Source organism: Trichoplusia ni, chromosome 22, assembly GCF_003590095.1.
Source record: "Trichoplusia ni isolate ovarian cell line Hi5 chromosome 22, tn1, whole genome shotgun sequence".
NCBI lineage: Eukaryota > Metazoa > Arthropoda > Insecta > Lepidoptera > Noctuidae > Trichoplusia > Trichoplusia ni.
In genome coordinates, this window is record NC_039499.1 from 1,865,926 (window position 1) to 1,884,948 (window position 19,023).

Genomic DNA, 19,023 nt, shown 5'->3' on the forward strand with positions numbered 1-19,023 from the left:
GATGTGTTCCGAATGGCTTTCGATGACAAGTGCACTGAGCCGGTTCACTTTTTAGGCGCCTAAATGCTGCCATTGTTCCCAGCCTCTCATGCAAGCATTTCTGTAGCATAACAGCGAAGTCGTCGATTTTGCGAGGCCTGCAACTTTCATGAGTTATACAGTTTCTTATTTTTTTATCCATAGCGGGAGGAAAATGTCATAAACAATCAAATGGCATTAAATTCTCTGGCCGCCCACTGTGTAGATATATTTAACTGTATAGGATGAAGTGGTCCTTTGTTCGCGCGTCGAGGGCTGCGTACGAGTAATAGGACGTAAAAAACTGAAAGAAGCAATATCCCAGGCCTCTTTATACCCACTCCATCCGCTCTTTTTTCACCATTGTACGGATCCTCTTTAAATTTTTCATGGGCTTATCAACGCATCGATCACGCGTTATTTATTCAGCTCACGATGTAATACTAAGAATTTTGTTCATTTACATGTATTCGTTTTGCTTACATACTTGTTTGTGTTCTTCTTATAGGCTATTGAATAGGAATGGATTGGATTTAAAAATGATTGATTAAATTTAACCATCGCGTTGGGTGTTTTATTAAATTCATAGGTTTTTATTTGCCGAAGGTACAGAGAACATATTAATTGAATTGAAACACTGAATCATTTCAATTTCACAACACTAGTGGGTGGGTGTGCGGCGGCGACTTGTTATTGTCGGAATTAACTAGTCTAGAGAGCGACAGACAGCGAGCATCAGTACGAGATAGAGATTAATACTGTGCAAGTGTCGGTGAAGCCGAGAAGCAATAACGTTTCGTTAATGTCTCCCATTTAGAACGTACGCGGTTAGTGTCTTGCGTCGCTTGACGTCGCACGCCACAACCGACTACGTACTTATTTCACGTCGTGTCGCCTCCCCACCGAACTAACGAGACTGGCACCCTAAGCCCTGGAATCACCATTTGCCATCCGTGTGGTCTCACTATTGTTACAAATGGCATAGAGCTGTTCGAAGGCACCCCGTGCGAGACCTAATGAGCTGTGAAGTAGATAAGGTGTGCGACACAAGAAGACGGGATCATCCCCTATCTATGCGAAATGCTCACTGCGCTGAGGCGGATGCCACCGATACATATTTAGATACTGTTATAATGTCACCAACGAATAAGATAACCTCCGCGTTCACGCTATGCTAGAACTTCATGCGCCGTACGAATTTTGTCACGAGAATTTTTACGATAGAATACCAATTCATACACGAAAATAAAATATTCGTTTTCACAAAAATTCTTTTACTGGAGTTACGCTGGAAAACATAAAAATGAATGAACAGAAAATAAATGAATGATAGGCAGGTCACATTCTATTCTGCGGGTGTAGTAATAATGAAAAATAGGTGCTTCAAAATACACATTTATTCAGGAAGACAAAGAACAGACAAGCGGGCCAGAGGCTGTGGGCAAACAAAAATGAAATGCAACGTCAGCGTCGGGTGGGTCGACCGACCTTTGTGCCCTCGCCTGCGCGACGATCCCCCCGAAATTCTCTGTGTAAAAATTGATTAATATTGTCCCAACCGCCGCTACCGAAATAAGTGGTATATTCACTCTTTCACGTTACAGAAAATACTTGAAAGAAAATGTTTTCAACTGGATTTCACAGAAATACGTTTTTTAGAAATAGTGAAAAAGGTGCGCAACGTAGAGTGGATTTAAAGCAATAAAAAATAACTATTCGAAGGAATTGTACGAGTGCTGACGTTAGGTGCATTTATGCGTTTAGTTTCATGGCACTGTCACGTTGCGCCTACTGTACTTGTACCTACTGTTATATTTTACTTCCTTCGGTGTAAACGGTTGAAAAATGTATGTATGCACGTGTACGGACGTTTTAATTTTTCGACCGATAAAGTTTATGGCGTTTATTACTGAAAATATCGGTGGCGACATTTCGGTGGTGCGAGCGTTGTTGGCTGGGAACGTAAAAATTTGTGCGCAGCGTGCACCGCGGTTGTGGCACATTATGAATTGAGTTAGAGCAACTCGTAAGCCGGCACGTCGCTAAAGGACGGTGGCTGTGCTAGTCGTCGCTCGTAATTGGTGTGTGTAGCTTTTTGTCGTGCTGCGGCCATTCGGTGTTTGCCGCCCGCGGTCAAGTTACACTAAATTAAATTGTTGTATTTTTCACAACAAAATGACTGTGACGCAGCCTGTTACTACAGCGTCCTAACGAGCCAGACGCTAATGTTGTTTGGACTACGATGCACGTATCTACCTACATATTTGAGTCACACAGAAACAGCTTTACTTGAATTCTAAATACTGATACTTTAAACAAAACGTAAACCAGTTTCTTAACAAAAAAAACATATTTTTGAGCACACTTATAACGTTTTCAGTTTACATATTACAGTACACATAAATTTAAAATGGGTTGATTGGTTTTATGATTACATTATTTTAGTTATATTTTTGATATGAAGAAATTAATGTTTCAGATATGGAGTTTCTAACTCCATATTTGTGACCAACAGCAATCAACCCACGACCCTAAGCGTAGGAGTTCAAACGCTTAACGATTGAGTCAATCAAGTCGCGGTATATTATGTTCGATTATATTTTTAACGACTTTTAGGGTGCACAAAGTATCAACCCTAACGGTTAATATGAACAATCAAAGGTAGCGCGTACCAATTTAGAGGCCGGAGCTAAAAATTGGATATGCGGTGAATAATAATTTTCCCAATGGAGTGAACTGCGTTGTCCACATTTAAGGTAATTGCCAACAGTTTCGGCTGACGTGGCGGCCGGCAAGCCTGACACTCGCTCCCGTAGGACCACCCTTTACAATCCCATTTATAAATGCCGCTTAATCAAATTTTTATTTATCGCTCCCTGAGTATTTTGGTCGTATGAATCCGTGATTACAATATTCAAACTTCAAAACGTAATTATTGTTAATCAGTTGAATCGAAATGTTGTAATGATAATGTTCGTGTTGATATCGCTTTTATACGATCGTTTCGGTTATTACCCGGCCTTGCCCGTACTTACGAACAAAAATACGTTTGTTAGATATTATGTAGGTGTATTATCCATATCGCGTGTCTTAGTATTGAATATAAATCTATCAAATTTCGTACTTTACGGTCGAAAGGGTTGTGTGGGCTGTATGAAGATTACCCTCGCGATGCGGTTATCGATTCGTCAGACTGCCCGTCGTGTACATAAATAAAAAAGTATGGATCATGATCCGTTTGCACCTCCTTTTTATAGCCTCTTCGCTGTATATCATTTATATTGAACACGGAAAAATATTCCCCTAAAATTTTATACGTTCATTGGTTTCATTGGGGTTACGGCAGTAGCTATGGCAACGTAATAATGATATAAAGGTAAGTTACGTTGCTCAGGGATTAATAAAAATAATTTTTGGTTGAAACAATTTTGAAAACGCCCCTCTCAAATTATTATGTAGGAATGTGCATACGATCTGTGGATGAAAGGAAAAATGCTTGAATAATAATAAAAAGTCGACAATTATGAAAAGGAATGACTTTCAAAGCTAATAAAAAGCGTCCTGTAAAAAGAAATGTGCCTTTGATTGTTTACCAACATAAAGTACGATAAAGTATGTCATGTAACACAAAGATAGTAACATTTTAGATATTTCGGTGCGGATATAAGTCGTAATCATAAAACGGCGTTGGTTACTGCAATTTCAGTAGTTTATTCCATTTATTTCAGGCCATTGAACCGCCTGAAGATCTGTTTGTATTGGCTTCGAATGCTGTTGGTTTCCTACTTATTATTTATCTCACTGTTCCTTCGTATTTAGAACTATTTATATACAATCACTGAGTTTTATTTACTGAATTAATAGTAGGATAATATAGGTACCAAAAAGTATTTATACTTAAAACATTTAAAGTTTCTGAAAACATTTTGACTGCAGGATACATTACACAATTGGTTTGGCTCACAGAATTTCGCAAAGGTTTTATCTAATTTACTTGGGAATCCTCGGGTACCTATTTAACGTAATAAAAAAATTAACAGTAGAAAAAAAGCGTTGATTCAGTGAGACATGACGGGGGGGCTGAACGCGTTGTCACACTTGAGATTTACAGGGAAAAGGCAGTAGGAAGTGGGGTCGGGGAGCGCCACTTGGACACGTAGCCGCCCCCCCCCCCGCGCCCCGCCGCACGCCTCACCCCGCCATGCCACTTATTCATCATTTACGTACATTTGAGTGTGATTTCGTTTGGGATCGTCCCAGAACTCCGGCCCTCTTACTCACTTACATTAGTTACATTAGACGTTACCGAATCTTGTTTTATTCAATTTCCACAGCGCTATTATCTTTCGCCACTCATAGTAATAGGGATTCCTTTCCGAGACGTAATAATATTTCTCGTTTCTAGTGCCTCAAAGGTTTAAGGGACCACGTGTATTGTTATATGAACACAATATTATTTATTTTCTAAAAACTCAATGAGGTTGCGAGATTGGGTCTGTAAATACCGCTGAAAATTTATTTGGCCGTGTAAAGTACGTTTACTGTCACACAAAATGTTGCTTATGACATTACCCGTACCCGAAGGCTATAAACATTTTAATTCTCAAGGCTCAACTTTACCACCTGACATTATTCTATCAGGTTATACGAGGAAACTCTAACAATACATGGGAATTGAGTCCACATTTCTGCGGCGACCGCGAACTTTGAAAAACGCGAGCAGAACAGCTCACAGGGGGTTAATTGTTTGACTTTTGTCGTTAACTTCATCGGTCATATGATACGTAAATGGCGGGCGAGGCGTGGTCCCTTCCCCTACACGCCGCGACGTCTGCGAGCCGTCGTGACGTCGTAATTACGGTATCCAAGTCAGCTTCCAGCTTCGTTACCGATAGGGAACCCCGTAAAAATCCCGACGACCATTGTTAACTTGACGCGGCGTGCATTTTTCCTCCGTTATTATCGCCCATAAATATTCAAGAAGAAAACAAGAACTACGGGCCTTTGAGAACGAGCTGTGCAACGATATTGACATTATAATGAAATCTCCCTTTAAACGTCTACGCTGTGATTGTTAAAATATGCACGGAATGAAAATATTAGCAAATACATCTCAATTACACTTTCTGAGGTTGTTTGTTATAAAGATTGGTTCTAAGAGAATAATAGGGTTGTTCCAATAATGTCCTCCATTGTCAGATAAAGAAGGTTATTATCTCAAAGAATAATGAAGTATAATGCGTTCTTCGGGAATCAGGCCTCAGCGGGAGGATTGCATAATATATTAACGGTAATTATTTTAACATTTTGCTCGCAAGCTGTACGTTCCCTTCACTTGTTTCCAATTGTTTTTACGTTATGAACTATCCGAACAAATTATGCAAAATCCCGACACATACCAATGCTCCCTTTTGTGCTTACTATTCATATAAGCCGATGGTCACATAAAAATAAATAACTACGTAAAAGCGGAATTCATTGAAAAATGAAACTCGTTGATAAAATATTTTTATTTTACCATTTGTGAATAAAAGTTGTTTGTTTACGTGTTGAGTCGTCGTTACCATATTTTATGTTCTGTGGATTCTGACAGTTTTATTTGTTACAGATGGTCACCAGGACAAAGAAAATCTTCGTAGGAGGGCTATCGGCACCCACAACGCTTGAAGATGTAAAGAATTACTTCGAACAATTCGGACCGGTAAGTACTCACATTTTCTTGTATTGAATCGTTAGATCTAGATAGGTAGGGATGTGTTCGTCGCAAGCTCCAGCAGCCATTAGCAGAACGAATTGAAGCATTTAGCCAACATATTCCACGCAACGTGGCCGCGTCGCGCGCACAAAGTTAGCCCAACTTCGCTCGCGAAATTTAATTTACACGAAACTTTTTGGAAAAGTGTACTGAATTTGCACTGTCATGTCTCATTTGTTATTAGGCAACGCTAATTTTATCCGCAGCTAAATCATTTTGTGCACATAATAATTAAACACGTTACCCTCGAATTTGGCGCGTCGGTCAAACTCGCAAACTTTATTATTTTATAATGTTCTTTACGTACTTGTTTTGATGAAAATTAATTATAGAACAGATTAGTTCCTCTTCCGAACATACCAATTTTAGGTATTCATTATTTTTTATCTGTCACTGTCACTATGTGAAATGGAAGCTTTTAACTAAATTAATGTCCTTTTAATGGGTACTAAATAACAAAGCAGAGATTTAAATCAGGAAAACAATTTCTTTGTGCCGTTATTGTCTCAGGTCGATATTGAATAAGACTGTCGTTGTGGAACCAATCTATCGTCTCGACTCTCGAATGATGTCACAGAAAAAGCGATCTTTGTGTGACTATTTAAAGTTAATATTCGCGTGGCGATGCGCGCGTGCCTGTAAGTCTGCGATAACTTGGTCTTTGTCTGGCGGCCGCGACTCAGCGCAGGTGTCTATCTACAAAAGTTTCGTCGTAATTAGCCCCGTATCTAGCGTGGATGCGGACTAAGGAACTTTTCAGAATTCAACATTGGCTACAGCCGGGGAGTCATTGTGCTAGCTCTCAAAGTAATCGGAGCTCGCCAGCCGGCAACCGGCCGCGACGATCAAGACCTTCATTACCTATTATGAGAGTTTAGAATAAAGCCAACGAGTTTTTCGGAGTGAATGTGATTGATACCAAGCGAAGGAAATATCCCGGGAGAGATAAAAGGAATTTAATGAAGAGTCTTTAAGAAAAATGATTAAGGGAATGGTTATTCCTTTTGGTCGGTAGCCTAATGATGGGGTCTTTTGAATTACTTTTTGTGACTACGAAATATTTTGTAACCGCAATTATTTTAATTGAATAACAAGATGTGACGAAATGGTGATAAGCCAAATTTATCCATTTCTATTAACCACATTTTGTACAGATATTTTAAACAAATAGGTGGTAAAAATATGTACTATAAAAATAATTAATTCTGTGGGCTGTCAATGTTACAATATTATCTCCAATCTGAGACTTAGCTACAACCTTATATGGGGCTTACAGTCTAGACACATACTTCAAGAAAGTTAATAAATTACAATATACCACTAATAAATTCAAGAACGCACACCGAGAATTCTGATTACAAATTAATTCAATAACATTGAAGCCGTGCACTGTGCTCCCGGCCGGCGTCATTTCGTAAGGGTGTCACATTTTGAGCAAGTTTAATTAACAATCTAGTCGCTTTTGTAGGAGCCTTCATTAGTGTATTTGTGGATAAACATTGCGCAAACTCGGCGTGTGCGTGTCGTGCGGGAGCCGAGCGGGACTTGAGATGGTACGGAGTCGAACGAGCACGTGCGACCGCTCTCACAGCCACTGTTGTGACTGCTGTCAGCTCAGCGCCCGAACGCTGGCCCTACGCACCCCCCTCCAACGTGTGCGTACTCCGTGACTCCGATATCCCGATACCGGCTCTCTACGTGCGAGCTTTTCGAATGCAAACTGTCTCAGAATATCAAATGAGCCACTTAAATACCAAACAGAATGACTACGCCCACCTGAAGCAAAGGCCGCGGGGACGCATGCACGCAACGCCGTAAATGAAAGCCCGTCGGGCCGGGGGTGGGCGAGGTTCAACCCCGGTAACGATTTCCTTCAGATAATGGCAAATTTTCTGATGAAAGCTGCTCGGCAGTGCCTTTTCAAGGATTTAGGAACCGTCGGATTTATGGTCCGAACGGTCTTCGCAAATTTTGTCACTGGCGACACAGCTTTGCCTATCGCATGCATAATGGCGATCTATTCGAGAGATTTCTCTGTGAGAGCATTCTTTCATTGGGGAACTTTTAAGTGGGACTGTCTGAGTAGAACTAAAGAGTTATGGAGATAACGTGCCTTCGGTAGTTTAATCTGCACAGATGTGGCGAGTAAAAAAAGAACAGATTGCAGCGAGTTAATTTTATGGCGCGAGAACGCTTAAGCTAAAACAAACACGTACGGGAAATTACTTCCGGGCATACATTTTCTGAAACAGTTTTAAGGTGAAGGTAATTTGCCAAATCCAGTTGTTTATAAAGCGCTCACGTTATTCTTATGAAGTGTTCCGCTGAATATGAAGTGATAAATATTATGAAGACGTTGGAAAGTCTGATTTATTTATAAAATTTATTTTTACGGAAACGTCTCGTTGTTATTCTACTTAGTGATCTTTGCATTTTTTTTTAATAATAATAATTTACACGCCATTTTTTCCTGTTAATGGTTGACATTGCTTGGCTAATGTGCGTACTCATAAGTACTTACTGACATTCCAATTCACATAATCTGTTACAATTAGATCTCGGCGTGACAAGGGATACTTGTGGCTTACAGTGTACCATTATAACGATATCAAGTTTACAATTAGACGCTAATAAACTAACATGTAACGTGTAATCACTCGTTTTACGAAGGTATATCAAAACATATACTTCGGTGACAAATAGTGCATTCATTCACATTTATTCATTTAAGATGACTGTAATGTTTCGTGTCAAGACTTTTGTAAATACTTTGCTTACTTACCAAAACAACCTTAAGGTTTCAACAATTTTAATATTCTCTAACAAGCCGCTGACAGATATAATGTCCGTCGGTTTTCCACCACAGTTAAAGGAAAACAGGAAGAAAACAGAACTTCTAAATAATATGTAAATCGTAGTCGAATTCACTTGAAAGTCGACGCTCCGCTCCGTGATACCGACTTAAAAATTAATTAGCCGAACGACCGGTGTAATCGCTGGAGCCAGTACCGATTAAGAGTTATCTAGGAGGGACCGTGGCCGCAATGTTGACTCCAACGCCCGGTGCGAGAGTGCCCTTTCCCTCACGGCCTGACTGTCGCTTACGCTCTTCTGCAACTCACCCCGCAACCCCCTGTCTGCCAATCTCTGCCCCTAGTCGACAGAAAACGCACACTTGGCCCTCACAATTTCACCACGAATTGCTTATATTTTATTTTTTTCTCTTCTCATGAAAATGTATGCCGTCTTTATCTGTCTATCTGCCTCGCTAAAGCGATCTTATATTTAATGTTAAGCGGACAACTTTATTCACAACAATTCCAGACGAAATGTTTAAGTAAAAACGCTTTCTCTCTGTCTTAATATTATTTTTAGATTTGGTAACGCGTGAAAAATAACCGATTATTTTCCTCCGCCGACATAATTGTGGAAATTTTGACGGTATTAACTTTAAATTATTCCTATCTTATTACGCAAAGTGAAACGTTCTGAAGTGTATAAATTATTAAAATTATATGTATTTTCTAAGAAGATATAATTCTGATAATATAGATACTTGTACTAGTTGGTACTTTCTTGTAATTTAACGCCTTATGCTGGTGAGTGAAGGGCTGGAGGCAACGCTCAAGTTTCCCAACCAATATAAAGTTGTTCAGCGCGTTCACTAAGCGTCGCACGCACAAGAGGGTGTCTTTGAGGAAGTTCCGTTGCATGCTTGATTCGCTATTGTTTTAGCCGTCGAGCGAGACCAAACTCTGACCGTCTCCGCCGATAACTAGTACGCAAGTGTTGCCTTGCGATCCAACTTGCACGATTACTTGTTATTATCTCAACATACGCTCTTAACTTTGTATCGGCTATCGACATGTTCTCTACGAGTCTTGACTGCGACTGGTGGCGGGAATTGGAAACAGACTTGCTCTGCATGAGCGTACATATGCTCAGGCAAATCGCTTTGTGCAACTAGCTTGTTACGTTCAAATTCTACTTGATTGCTAATTTGATTTTCATATTTGCCCTCTGGCATCGTAGTGTTAAGAAAATACTCGTTCTATGTAGTATCAAAATAGATTGAAATGGGGATGCGATATCTTGAAAAAGACTATTTTAGGGGAGTAAAATTTCTTATTTACAGATAATATTATCGTAGGACATAAAGTTCGCGGTTATTGCAAAATTCAGAGGATGTATCGAGTCGAGTGTATTTGACCAAAGCAAACAGTCGAAAAGCGATAGGTAGTCAACTTTAACGCTCGCTCACTATCTAAACATCGTTTAATGTCAACAGTACTCGAACTGTAACTGAGGCGGGTCAGGAATTCGGCTGTACACGATAGTTACCTACGATATCATCGGAGGCCGTATATCAATCAGTTGTTACAACGCTCCACGGTTGTCGTTTATCTTCGGGCCCGCTCGGATCTGTCTGTCCAGATTTGTGCATTGTTCCGACATTAGCCGTGGCCGCCGAAACGGTGGATGTCTGAAATGCCAGTGCGGTAGTGGCGTTCCTGTTGCTAGCGCATCGAGCGCCCGATAGCATTTCCAATTTCCTGACTTAAATTGCTCTAATTTGGTTATGCGCTGACGGTTGATCGAAGGCTGCTAGCGCCGACCGCCGGCGACACTCGTACCGACGTGTAATTTCAATATCATTTCGTGTTACGCTTTCAATTATTTTGTCGTCTATCGAAAATGAGTTAGCAACACGTTGTAACTAACAATTTAGGCAATCATCTAATAAATATTGCTCGAGTAGAAGATTCTATAGCTATACAACTACATATATTCATTAAAATCCTTTAAGAGGATAAGTTTTATAAAAATTCTTGCAATCCAATTGTTGTCTACTAACTTTAATATTACAATATTTGACGTATATCTACAGCCATCTAAATCTATCTATTCTTTGCCCTTGATTGACTGATAGGTACATTGTAGGAGTGACAGATGGCTGCCCTATAGCCGAAGGGCATTTATCCCTTGACTCAATATTCGAGAAGCCATACAGAGTAGATACTTTCAATCACAGTTTAGTATATTGATTTAAATACTGTTGGAGTATTAATTTTCTTTAGTCAACATATATTAAACTTAAACAGAGTCAAAATTACTTCATGATTTTAAATAGAGACTACAAAAAGCCACAATAAAACTGTTCCGAAATCGAATAAGAAATCCGCAAAATCAAATCAAATAAGACTCGACTCAGACTACAATTACAAACACTCCGTATTAAGAAGAGTACGTCTTTTTTGTTTGAACGGAACAAAACGCCCCTACAGTACCAATATATTAGGCTAATGGAGAACTAATTACCCTCTCTAACGGTTTATAGAACCACGGAATTATTCCTTAAGGAGCCCCGAGTTTCTAAACATTCGTACAAAGGTTTCGTATCGTCTTGCTGAATGGCAACTTCAGATTTATATGGTAAATAAGTTTTGGTTTTATATTTCAAATAAAATGGCGGATTTAGTGTCCTGTCAAAGTTATGACGTTTCTAAAAACATTTAGTTTGGTCTTTTTTTATCTACAGCCAAAATATAGAATTTGAATAAGGAATTGATTTATTCGTAAAAAGAGTTTAAAAATCGAATGTCTCATAAAATCAAATCAGAATAATAAAATGTAAAATAAAATATTCATTTAAAATTTAAAGATATTTAATTCAACACACACTGTCTCGATTATACAACACATTTGTAATGTAAATGTAAATTAAATTGTGTTCTATTATGTGAGTACGTGGGTTTATTTTCGAATGATCAAAATGTTGAAATAATGTTATAGTTTTTCCTTCGTTAAGTGAGAGGGTGAGACGGTCCGGATTAAAGTTACCATGCATCAGGGCTTGTGAAAGGCCCAAGTATTAATATTGTAATTTTGTATCGAAAGTCGATATTTATATTAAATATGTGATGTTAATGTTCTATTTTGACATTCCACCCACTAAGCTACTTTCTTATAACACAGAAATAACAATTTTCCCAGACAAATCCTTTTTTCATTGAACTTTTCTCGGCCGCTTGCCAAGTCTACTTTCTCTTTTACTACACTCGTCATCGTGAACTGAATTGCTGGCATTATTATATTATCAACGGTAACATGACGCAGCATACAGAGTTGCAATTATACGAACACACCATCGTTTATAGAAAAAAAAAACTCAATTTTCTGGCTTCTTAAGATGGTAACCCTATTTCGGATAAACGCACCCCCGGGCGAGCGATTTGTATTAGCCGTCTAGTACTGTACTCGTAATTGTCGATGCCGCGGGCAACGTCGCACACTTTGCTCGCAAGAGGGGCAAATCCGAAAAAAAGTAATGAGAATCTACCAATCGATAGCTTCTTTCGCTGTTCCACCGAACTTTGAACTCATTATTCTATTTGAATTGTAAGTAACGACATTTTTCAGAATTACCTTTTTCTTCTTTTAAAGAGAATTCCATTTTTAAAAGTTCGTTTATTCGATAAAATAAAATTCGATGTGAAATGCAATGAATATAAAGCTGGCAATACAAACAAATATCGGCCGATGCGATGTAACAAATGAAAATCAATAACAATAATGTTTTAGTCACTTCCCAGTGAAAATCGCGGCGCCATTATGCTTTTTTGACTGCATAAAATGTTTTCACACTGCTACACGGAATATAAATTTATAAACTCAATTGAAATGCTATAAATACAATTCACGCGTCAACTGCTTGATCCTGTTACAATGTCCGAGTTGATGGACCGTTATAAGCCGATCATTTGCAATATAAAAAAATAAACTCGAAGTTACCCGGCCGATGGAAGCCATTTTACCTACTGATTTTAATTCTCGTTTAGTAGGCGGCAGTAATGTTTGCATGGTCAATAGTTCAGAGATTTATATAAAGCTTAAAAGCTTCTTTGAAAATTATGTCCTAAGTGTCTTGCAATTCATTTGTGTTCGAAAAAAATGATCGACTTTGAAATTGAGTCATGATTTCAATTTTACAAATATGTCGGTCTTCTTCATCCTTGTTTTGATAATTTGTCGTGAACATAGTCGGACATAACAATAGTTCCCTAGGCCAGTGCCCAGTAACACCCTAAGCCTACGTCCGCACCCTTCAAAGGGGCGCCCTTAACTGCTGTTGCTCAGTATATTTAATTTTAAGCCCAATTTGAAGCCCTTCGGATCTCGTCATTTGTCTGGTTAAGCAGTAAAGGTCAGACTGATAGAGGTCAAGGGTATATAGAATACTAGATTTTTGTCACGGCTTTTGCTTTATAGACCCATTGATGTCTATACATATAAAACCTACCTTAACACTTAGCACTAGAATATATATTTATCTGGTTTTTGGCCGATAAATATTTTCTTTTCAGTTTAGAATACTTAATGATTGAGATTGTCAATATACAACAAACAGATCTCACTTTTCTAAAATGTTAGCAGAAACAAAATTTGAACAAGATTCCGATTTAATTTTCAGCACCATGTATATTGCGGTTTAGTATAAAGCGGCACAAATTGTGCTACTAAATGAAGCCTGAAACCAATTTCATATGTGAGGTGGAAACCGATTTCGCAATTACGTGAAAGCATTTATCTATACGCGAATTATCTCGTGATTGTTCCATAGGTAAAAGATTAAATCCTCATATTCTTTTTATAAATTAATAAATTGAAATCATATTTTGCTTTTTTATATTTCCAATTACGATAAAAAGTTGATTGTTTTATCGATATCTGTTTCTTAAAAGGTGCATCCTTATTCCAACCAATAATCAACGTGATAATTAAATATAACCAGCCAGCACTTCTCAAGTGCTACCGTATCTAATTTGACTTAGTATCATGCGTTCACGCGAAATTAATATTAATATTAATATCCTGAACGTACTAACTATTATTATTATGATTATGGTGAATACGCAATCTGTATAACACACGGTCTTCATTCGTTGGGAATTATAGGAGTTATATAACAAACCAAGGAGGTTGGGACCGCCATGTGTAGCAATTTAACCTGTACCATCGGCAGAACTATACTCTAACAACATGTACCATGGGTTAGACGAGATAGAAATTCATGTAAACCTAGCCTAAGTCCATAGTTGCAAACTACAATACAATATTTACTCCAGAAACCGAGTTAGGCGTATTCACTTTGAGCAACGATTCTCCATTTTAAACTACGCTCAATATTAAATAAATTTAAAGAGAGAATTAGATGTTTTCTTTATTGTTTTAGTTTTCGAACAGTTCAGTCAATGATTGTATGTTCTTATAGTACAATTCAACTTGGATAAACATGAACTTAGCTACATAATATTGAAATAACACGTAATTCATGCATCCAAGCTAAATTAATATTAATATCCTGTGTGAACAATAATTAACATTGCTGTGAATATAATATACACAGATACAGGAATACGTTACGTGGGTAGTATATTACATGTAGGATCGAAACCCCTGCGATTTACTTATCTCGGCCCAGAAAAAAAATCGTCTTTGAAATGAGAAAATCAACGGAGACATTCGAATGAGCAAGGAACAGTACGCCCGTACAGTCGTCTACTCAAAGCTCTCTTGAATCAAAAAGAGATGGTTTCACGCGTGTGTGAAGCTGAAGATTTACAGTACGGACTAAAGTCAAAGCTGATTTGACTCAATTACTCCCCTTATTTCTTTCCATCTGACGTTAATTAAAGCATTTTAATTTCGCAATCCTCTTGTCTTTGCGCCGTATATAATTCTTTGTTCTCACATCAACCTAAAATCCTATAAAAAACGGCTTTGCATGTGGATCAAGCTGTTAAATTATTCCTAAATTTTGATTGCCTCGTAGAAATCCGTCCGGATTCTGGGGAGGAGCTCTTCGTTTTTTCGTTCTCGTTCCGAGGGACAATTAGGTATGCTAATTCATTTATTTTATGACGAGTTTGAGGAAAAATTCTCTGAAAAGATCAGTTTTGCGATGCTGAATCACGTTGTGGCATTCGTATTTTAAGACAAAAAAATCATCAAAATTAAGTCAAACGTACTTCTGAACTTGTACGAAATACAAATGTGCTAATAAATCTCAGTATTCTGTTTATTTGTCTACTCATACATACATTCCACTCGAATAGGCAGGCGTTATGTAAATGTCGTAAAATTGGCCTAAATGTTGTGCGTACACAGCGTGTACTGCGAAATAATCAGTTTCTATAAACATTTAGAGGGGATGGAATGAATCCACGTCGTGCACAGAGGCAGCGGGACACGGTAAACATAATTAGGCGAACGGCCATGTTGATTGGACTAGACGCGCCGACACTTCCCGGAAGAAATTGCACGTGAAAGGTAATATTTCACTCGGATGAGATCCTTTGATACGCGTCTTGGTCACGGCACTTCTGTTTTATACATTAAATGAGATAAAAATTCTGTCAGACGTCTTGTTTTTCCTGATACGAGAAAACAAATAATTTTGTATAGGTTTCACACACCTACTAAACCGAAATGTTGTGTGAACGTCCAGATTTGTGCTCTACTACCGGGTAATGGTTATTTTCAATTGTGAGATTCAAAACGGCCGGGGTCGACGCGGCCAATGTATACCTAAGTATCTTCGCGCCGGGTTCATCCGGAACAAAGTTTGAATTATATTGTTAATGCTAACATTCCGTACGCAAACTAAAGTAACTAGTGTATTGTTAACAAGTTTCTGTTTGTTTTATCACTTACGCATTATCCGGTGACGTGGGGAGGAAACAGCGAAAAATAACAACTGAAACGGGCGGTGGGTGACAATTCAAACTGTCTAATAATTCAAGGTGCGGCTCGGCGTTTCTCACAATCAGCGAGATCTACAGCCGTAGCAAGCGAAAGGTACGCTCCTTTTTTCTATCCATTCGGTTTGTTTATTTCTCGTTTCACCTTATAAATATAAGAGTTCGGCATCTCTGCACGAATTCCCAAGATGAAAAGGTATTTTTCACGGGCTTCGTTCGGCGCGCCATTGCGCCCCGCACCGGTTTAACTGCAAATCTTTCCACTATCAATCATATTTATTACCGCAGTATACTATCTAAATTGGAAAATATATGTATGCTCAAATCGTATGAGATCATAAAATATTTTAGTTAAAAACTAACTTATTAGTACTTGGTTAAAAAACTATTCTAGGACTTTATTTTCTTTAGCAATGACAGTAGCTAATTTGGGACTGGCCGGAATTTTATAATGCGTATTTTATCACGGTAGAAAAATGTTTGTCTTTAAATCTTATCGTCAAGTCGAGCCATCACAACATTCTTCACTTGCGACATAATGTTGTAACGCCGCGTTTCAGATATCGTAAAAAAACAAAGGCAAGCGTGCCCGAAGTAATAAAGCCACTCGAGTTCCGCTATGCAGAACTGAGAGAATTAAAGTTATTTAAAGGAAAGTTGATTTTAGTGTACGCGGAATGTATCTGAAGTAATAAGAATTCCCTAGTGGGGCGGTCCGCGTGGGGCAGGGGCAGCCACTTTGACGAAAAAACGATGATGAAGCACGATCATGTCGCCCAGATCCCCCTCCACGCTGACTGACAAATTGTCGAACATTTTTTCGGTAAAATTCCTTTCTTTCGAATCCAATTATTGAACCTCACCGATAGAACACTTCAGTGTCTTAAGTTGGGCCTGCGAGAGGTTTATTTACTTGTTCCGCTCGACGTCTTCTCAGGTTTATTTTTAACCCTTGCTCCGCCGCGGTCGCCGCGCTCAGTCACGTAAATTTTATGCACTCGGCTTTTGTTTTAGTGTTGCAAATATGTAAAAGACGAGGAGAGGCCCACAGATATTGTCTCCGGCGCGGGCGGCCGGTAGGGCTGATGGAGTAATATTTCCAATGCAAACATGTTTTCGGTGCGCTCTAATTTTATTCTGCTCCACGTTTGGTACAATAGGATGTGCAATTTCGTTCAGCTGAGGCTGCCTAAATTGGTCTGTTATGCAAGCATCAAATAAAAGCGAGTGTAAGCATTCAGGGATATAATATGAGCGATGTTGAAATAAGCTTAGTATTTTCAGAACAATTCAACGTGTACGTTAGAAATTGTTGTTGCTTGATTTGGAAAGCGAATTTAAAATTGCTTTCAGGATAGTGCATTAACATTTTATAAATCCGTTCTCAAACATTATTTTGAATGAAGTTGCAACATTGTTTTGTTGCTGTTTGTTGGCCTAGAAAACGTTATTCTGGACCCTTTTGATGTATACGTCTTCGGTACGGGTAGAAGCGTTGGGGAATAATATTGCAGACACGAAATCTTCCAACAGACCTACATTGTAGGACAAAGTTATAATTTATTCGTGAGACGCAAATGTAACGTCCATGAAAATACAATCGTGTCACACACGGTGACAAAGCGCGGCCATCAGACTCCGACGTCAAACATGTCTCGCCAAACTTTTCCCCAGATAGCAGGAAATGTGTTCCATTGACAGCTGTAAAATATAAACAAGCAGATAAGGCAATAGCGCCCGTGCCGACCATCCCCCTAAACTGTAGGAGCCCACAACCAACACTCTAACTCGATACAAACCGTGATAAAGGTTCGATTGTATGCAGTAAATAAAATATGACTTGGCCATATTTCCACTTTCGTTTCTTCTCGTTTTATGTCCCTTTTTTCTGGCTTCCCTGGGAAACCGTTCATACAAAATACCTTTCCGATATTGCCCAACTTTATTAGCATCGGGCACGTGTTTTTATATCTGAAATATCTTTCACTTCTGCGGCACTTCTGTGGAATAAAGATTGCCACATGTGCTCCGACATTATATCATGATATATAAGAAAAGTTATTTCCTTTCATTCCTGTAATTTATTATAAGTGCTATCGGTGTTGAGACCTGGGGACGGGACGCGATTTCATTTGCAACTAACTTGCCTCGTTTATCAATAAGAACGGCCTAATGAGAATGTTTTATGACCAAGAATTTCACTGTAACTTTGAAATTTCTCTTACATTTAATAAGAATATCGTTTTAAATATCTGTCTAATTTAAAGTGCGTGGTTAGGGGTAGGGCGTGGATTGAGCTTACGACGCAAATAAATAGCGTCTTCGAAAGCTATCCTGAAAGCGAATTAGAATAATGCGCTGCGATTTGGCGTTTCAACAAACGAGAGAGCAGAACGGCCCTCGGTGGATTATTCGGGTGTTCGGGTGGGTTCGCCTGAATTTGGGTATAAATGGAGGTGTCGTGACTATAAGGGAGATTCACGAGCGGCTGAGGAAGCACACTGTATCGGATAGTGCAAGAATCAATCGTATGAATGTTAAACATTTGAATACATGAAGACTCGTACAAGTAAACAAATATGGAGAAAATGTTGATGCTAAATACAAAAGCTTAGGACTTACAAATGCAGACGAAGCGGATAAAGAGGAGAAACAAGTTTGTCTAAGTTCGGGTATCAAATTGTCTGTGTTTATACGAGCATAACTAAATCCGACTACAACAAAGACTAAGTATTCTCTAAGCTGCCATAATAATGCTTCAGAAAGTTACAAAAGGCTTAGTTGCATCTTGCTACCAGTTATTATTTAAATGGCACAAACGATTGAATCTGTACACGATGTGTTTTGCTTTGACATTTTAATCTCATAAACCAGTGATATCATAGTCTTTCAAAATATTAAGTCTTGCAGTGGTCAAAGCTCTTAATAACTAAAAGGAACACAAATACGTCATGTTTTACTAAAGTATACTTATTCACTTACATTTAATAGCATTAAGCTTGTCTAAATATTAACCGCAAAACATCCTCATAATATTCCTCACTATCCTTAGTGTAACCGCAGAGAAAATATATTTCATTAGAAGCATTAATATGTAGTATTCTAAGTATATAAGCTTGGTTTCGTGTCAGATCAAATGGCGACCTGCCCTCGATGCTAATGTAAGAGATTAATGGAATTACCCACGACCAGACCACTACGAGAGCAGACTCGCTAAATTCTTGTCATAATAGCTTTAAAGTTTTCATAGGATTTTTGATAAGGTGAACTTTGATATTTGTGTCAGTCGTTGGGAAAATTACAAAAAGGGAGTGCTTATGAAATGTAAATATTGATGTAACATCTGACGATCAGTTTCTAGTGAATGCGTTTTTGATAAAAAGTGATTATAATTATTTCATCGCAGCATGCGTACTAAAAAGTTATAAAGAAATCTCAAAACAAATCGTAACAGCAAATGTAATATAACAGAGAAACGGTCTCACAATA

General features: G+C 38.5%; 1 protein-coding gene across 4 annotated transcripts in view; it reads left to right on the top strand.

The window, feature by feature from the left end:
• Positions 1 to 19,023, top strand: part of LOC113504618 (RNA-binding protein Musashi homolog Rbp6) — a 453,082-nt gene that overhangs the window by 298,764 nt on the left and 135,295 nt on the right. For all 4 annotated transcript variants that reach the window (XM_026887011.1, XM_026887012.1, XM_026887013.1 and 1 more), the window contains exon 6: positions 5,627 to 5,719. In XM_026887011.1, coding sequence (XP_026742812.1) covers positions 5,627 to 5,719 — 93 coding nt within the window. The remainder of the gene's footprint in view (positions 1 to 5,626; positions 5,720 to 19,023) is intronic.